Here is a 6,000-nt window from a genome sequence, read left to right on the forward strand (position 1 = left end):
ATCGTTAAGTGACAAATATGAAGAGTTTAGAGTAATGCAGAAAGACCTATATGAACTGAGGTAATGCAGTCCTGAAGAAAGGAGAACCAGAAGAGGGACTCTGTCTAACTAAACTACAATTAATTACCTAACATGATGGTGGAGGAAGAGAAACTTCTATAGAAAGTCTCTGGCCTGCATTTCCAAGAAAAAAAAAAATGAAAAGTTCAGATAAAGAAAAAACTCTATACATGCCAGAAAACAGAATAACCAAGTTCCTCTATGCTATAAAATTAAGTGCCCTCCAGACTGTCGTACCTAACCTGCCTTCTGCTTCCATTCTTGTGGAGCCCCTTCCCCCAAAGATGACATTTTCCTGGAATCTCTATTTTGGGGAAGGGTCCTAGATCAGTTACCACTCATTATCCAAACAACCAACATGCCCCAATACCAAGGGTACCTCCTTCCCTACCTCACCAATTTTCAGGTCTTCCCTGTGAGAATGTAAGCTCCTTAAGGTCTTTCTTTAGTGTCACACACAGTGTAAGTACTTAATAACTGCTTGTTAACTAAAAAGAATAATATGCACAATGACTAAAATAATGTAAATGAAAACAACTCTAAAAGATAGCCAACCTCAGATTAAATATAATGACCAATCTTAGTGCTGGGGTCCAGATGATGAAATTCACTTCCCTACTCTAGATAGAAAGGTAGAGAATGCTGTATATGCTCTGTGTTGGTCAATTTTGTTTCTATTTATTTCAAAGAAGAGGTCAATGGGGAGTGTAGAGTTTTCAGGAAATAAATAAATAAGAAGGGGATGTATATTTGATGATATCTAAGGTCCCTTTCAGCTCTAAATCAATAATCCTATGAACCTGGGGGTTGTGGGCTCAAATTAGTATAAATCTAATATGCCAAGCACTGATAAGGGAACTGACTGAAGGCCCGATTATTTCAATCCAAACTAGAAAGCCAGAACCACTAGAAACAATATCAAAGTGAGTCAATTCAAAAATCAATGAAACAGCAGGCACTTAGCAAATGCTTATCACATACCAACATTGTGCTGAGTGCTGGGGATGGAAAAAAAGAAAGGAAGGAAGGAAGGAAGGAAGGAAGGAAGGAAGGAAGGAAGGAAGGAAGGAAGGAAGGAAGGAAGGAAGGAAGGAAGGAAGGAGGGAGAGAAGGAGGGAAGGAGGGAGGGAGGGAGGGAGGGAGGGAGGGAAGGAGGGAGGGAGGGCACGCAAGAGAAAGGAAGAAAAGAAACTGTTCCTGCCCTCAAGAAGCTTATAGTCTAATGGGTTCTAACATCCCCAACTATATGTATGTAAAGAATACATACAAAATAACACAAAGTCATAGGGGTAAGGCACTAGCAATTGGAAGATCAGGAAAGACTTCCTGTAGACAAGCTCTACTTGAGCACAGTTTGGAAAGAAAGAGGAATTTTAAGAAGTGGAGGTGAGAAGAGACTGCATTCCAGGAAAGGGAACTAGTGAGTATAAAGGCTTAGAGATAGCAGATAGAATGTTGTATATAAATAAGGCCTAGTAAGAAGGTCAGTGTAAGAAGTGCTAGAAGGAGATAATGCATGATGACACTAAAAAACACAGGTTGAGTCTAGATTGTGAGGGTTCTGAAAGCCAGAAGTATGTATCTGATCCCAGAAGAAAGAGGTAGTTATTGGGAACCGAGTAATGGAGTTATGTGGCTGGACCTGCCCTTTAAGGGAAAAAATGTATCTTGAATCTCCCGGCAGTTCTACAGATGGGGTTGAGTTATTGCAGATAGCCAACTACCCCCCTCAGGTCCAGCCTGTCTAGAAATAAGGAAGCACTCTGACCTTTACCTTAATTTAGCATTCAGTAGAATTTACTATCTATTTTCCCAGTATAATCACCTACCCTGTCACAGCAGACCAATAGTTTAGTGAATACAGTCTCCAAGGGACCGTATCCCAATACTCCAAAATCCACATCTCCAAGAGCCACAATGTTCACATAGGATAAATATTTTAGTCTTGTAAAAAAGTACCCAAAATTTACCCACCCACAAAAAATTATCAGCCCAATCTCTCCCAGGAAGCACATAAGTAATTTAACTAATGAGAAAGACATTCTTTTGCATGTACCTAGAATGAAGTATTTACTTAACTTTAGCAAGTGGTTATTTGAAATGTATACAATCAGGTTTTTAACCCTATTTTTTTTAAAGACCCTTTATAGATACATACCATCTTAGGTAAAGCATTGAGTTTCTAGGCTTTGATAACAATATATTTAACTTTTCAGGTGTTTTCTGTCCCCACCCATTTCAAGTTATATTAATAGTTTCCCTAACGCTTGTTATCTTGGACTCGGGCACCTTGTGGCTTTAGTAAAGATTGCCAAGAAGAGTAAGTCAAAGTACCAAGACAACACCTACAAAAAAAACTACTAGCATGTAGAATGAAAAAGCCTGCTGTGACCTTGTGGGACAAGAAGGAAACACAAGGAAGGAATTTCAAAGTAGAGCAATTCTTTAGGGTGCTTTCATTCTAGTACACCAAGATGAGAGGTTACAGATGCTGCTACATTTGGCTAGACCTGTAAGGCAAAAAAAGTACAAAGGGGAGCAATTATATAGATAATTAAGGTCAAATCTGCTGCATAACCAACAAATAAACAGTACTTTTTAAAACTGATTTATCCAGATAATTATCACCATTATCCACTCTATCAGAAAAGATCAGTCTGTAAAGCAGGTTGTTCAATTTCTGGCTGCCCTTGACTTGCATTTTGAAAATAATCTTCTGTTTACCTTGAAAGTGATTCAGACCATGGAGAGACATAATGTTACTTTGCCGGAAACTGACTTACAAATGGGTTCCTGTGCCAATAAAGGCCCCTTGTCTAGATGTTAACAAAGAGAAGGCCTCCTCAGAAGAAGGCTGTTTTGACCTCAAAGCCTTAAGTCACCCTAACTTATTAGCTCAGCTCTTTCCAGTATAAACTGGTGCTACTACCTACTTACTCAGGCTCACTGTTGGCCCTGTTGATGATGGCAAGAAATTCTCGCTTGGGGATTAGCAAATGTGAGGAAAACTGAATCCCACATCTTTCATTCCACTATAGTCATACTTCCAGAGGATACTAAATATTAAAAGCTATTTTAATGCTGAGAGGGACTGCACTTCAGAGTGTACAGTCAGAGATTACAAAGAAGTAAGGATGCCATCATAGGACATTTATCAGGTAAAGAGCACCTGCTATGAAATCAATGAGTAAGATGGCTATTCCTAGTGCATTATTATAAAATTTAAGTGTAATGTAAGCATGGAACAATATGACTAGTAGTCACTTTACAAAAAACAGTAAATTACACTGAGAAAACTTTCTGTGGCACTGTCAATCAATTATGCACTGAAAATTAGAAAGGTTTCTCTTTCCACCAAGGACTCCCTGAATGACTCCTTCCACTAGCTAGATATGTCTCCTTTCCATCCCAAATAAATCTACAAAATAAGAATCCTCAATCCTACAAAATAAGATACCAAATATCTCCCAAGGAGTTCCAAATAGAAGTGAAATGAAAACATATCTGCTGATCTGAGTTCCCATTTCAAATGTCACTGGTCACTGGTATGATGGTACTAATTCTCTCATATACAGACTAGTAGGCATAAATACAAGTGAATACATATTTTTCTAATCAATCTATGACAGTTATATGCATGGTAAAAGTTAGTACCAAAGAACTTAAGCTCTAGTGAATAGTAATATTCAGGAAACTGTGACATAAACCAGAATTATCAATTAAATACTTGTTGAACAATCTATGGCAGTTATATGCATGGTAAAAGTATCAAGAAACTTGAACTAGTGGATAGTGATATTTAGGGAACTGTGATATAAAGGAGTATTATCATAATAAATACCTGTCGTGCAAGTAGACATTCATGTTAACCACATTTACTTTGCCCAGATTGTGGATGGTGGTGGAAGAGAAATCAGATATAATGGGTGAACTACTGGCTCACCACATAGACTGGTTAAGTAACATTTAGAAAGGTGGAATTAGTTCTCCTTAGCATTATAAAGAAACATTGCATAATCAGAAGAAAGGAAAGAAAGGTGTCATTACCAAGGACCAAACTGTCAGTGCATCCAAACTCCACCTAACTAGAGCACAGAGAACATAGTATTTCTACAGTAGGCCTTATACAATATTATGAACTCTGGGGCTTGTAAAATGAGAAGCAGAGAGGTCATTTTATACATGACAGAGGACACAAGTGACAGAGTAAGATCTCCATGATGGACAGCACCCAGGTCACACCCTGGTTGTGCTATGGAGGAAACAAAGCATTGATAACATTGATAAGGGGTGAAAAAAAGAGTTCTATGCAAGATAAAGCTTGATGACAATGTCTAGGGGGACTTATGGACCCCAGCGATGGTCCAGGAGCTACTAAGCTGGCAGGACACTGTGGCTGACCCCGACACGAGTCAGACACACAGGAGAGGCTCCCGCAGAGCCGCTGGCAGGTAAGGCTGCCCGAGGGACTCACTTTGAAATGATCCCGACAATTCTATAGGGGGCAGCACAGACAGGAAGCTTTTCCGTAAGGGGCATCGTACCAGTGACATTGACTAGACACCTATGAGCGCGGCTCCTCGGAACCTTAACCAAGCAGAAGTGAAATGGAATCAGTCCGAGGGGGGCGGCCCGGGCAGAAACACCGGGGCCCCCGATCCCCTGGGGCGGGGGCGGCGCGCGGGCCGGCGAGCAATGACGAGACACACCTGGGCAGTGAATGACACCGGTCCCGAGGGTGGTGGAGGGGGAGCTGGGGAGGTGCCCGTTTGGCAAGAGGCGAGATGGCCGGAGCAGCCCCGAGAGGACTCTCCCTCCGGCCCCGCTGGACAGCGGCGCGAGCCCCGGAGGGGAAGGCCGGAGGGAGACTCGCAGGTGCCCGGGGTTACCTGGTGCAGGGCTGTCAGCCCGTCGACGTTGACCGTGTTGATGTCAGCTCCCCGGGCGAGCAGCCGCTTCACTTCGTCCGTGTCCCCGCTGGAGCAGGCAGCCAGGAAGACGGCCCCGTCCTCAAAGCGGACCCGAGGCCCCCCGCGGCGGGACGACGGCAGCTGCCGCCCGGAGCCCCTCCGCTCCGCCGACTCCTGCTCGGTCAGCGAGCCCCGCCAGCGCCGCAGCTGCTCGGCCCGCCGCACCCGCGCCGACTCGGCCCGCTTCCCACCCAGGTGCTCCAGCTCCGCCATGGCCCAGGCCCCTGGCTGCCGCTGCTGCTGCTAAGCCTGGTCGCCGCCGCCCTCCCAGCGATTCAACCGGGAGCAGAAGGCGGAGACCCCCGCGCAGCCATCTTTACTCCTCCCGCCGCCAGCGCCGCCCGCTCTACCCCCCCACCCCGCTTCAATACGCAGGCGCTTCCCGGACCGCGTATCCTCCTGGAATATGTAGTATTCCCGACCGACTTGCGAAGGCCTCACTGCTCGACGGGGAACTACAAATCCCAGCATACACCGCGAAAGAGGCGGTAACCAACTGGCTCCTTTCCTAGCCGCGGTATCCAACAGGGTCACCTCTGCTCTGAAGTGTTCCAAATACTCCAACCATCTCTGGGACTGATAGGGAGGTGGGGAGGTGGGAGGAGGGAGGCAAAGTGTCAGCCTTTTCCTCGAGGTGTATTGGGAGTTGTAGTTTATTTTTACTACCGATCCTATCACTTTTGTATTCTTTCTTGGAAGTGGGAAAGAAGCAATCATTTGCCTCTTTCTCCAGGATGGAAAAGTCAGGCATAGAACAGGTGAAAGAACAGACGTGTCCGGACGTGGTGGTGCCGAGCGGGGAGGGGGGATCCCGCTGGGTGGGGGTGGGGTAGGGCTGCCTTTAGGGGTACGACCCAGGGCGCTTCTGGATGAGGAGCCTCCCTCTCCTTTTTCAGTGCAGGTCAGCCCCGTCTGCAGTTCGCAGTCTCGTAGTTCCCTGCGTCCCTGAGAGGTTAGATGATTTCGATCC

At 45.0% G+C, this 6,000-nt stretch overlaps 1 protein-coding gene across 9 annotated transcripts in view; it reads right to left on the minus strand.

Moving 5' to 3' along the window:
- Positions 1–5,370, minus strand: part of PPP1R12B (protein phosphatase 1 regulatory subunit 12B) — a 262,789-nt gene extending 257,419 nt beyond the window's left edge. For all 9 annotated transcript variants that reach the window (XM_072648190.1, XM_072648188.1, XM_072648189.1 and 6 more), the window contains exon 1: positions 4,950–5,370. In XM_072648190.1, the coding sequence (XP_072504291.1) occupies positions 4,950–5,243 (294 nt within the window). In that variant the 5' untranslated portion in view covers positions 5,244–5,370. The remainder of the gene's footprint in view (positions 1–4,949) is intronic.
- Between the last annotated feature and the right edge of the window lie 630 nt (positions 5,371–6,000).

The sequence above is a fragment of the Notamacropus eugenii genome, chromosome 2, assembly GCF_028372415.1.
Source record: "Notamacropus eugenii isolate mMacEug1 chromosome 2, mMacEug1.pri_v2, whole genome shotgun sequence".
Classification (NCBI taxonomy): Eukaryota; Metazoa; Chordata; class Mammalia; order Diprotodontia; family Macropodidae; genus Notamacropus; species Notamacropus eugenii.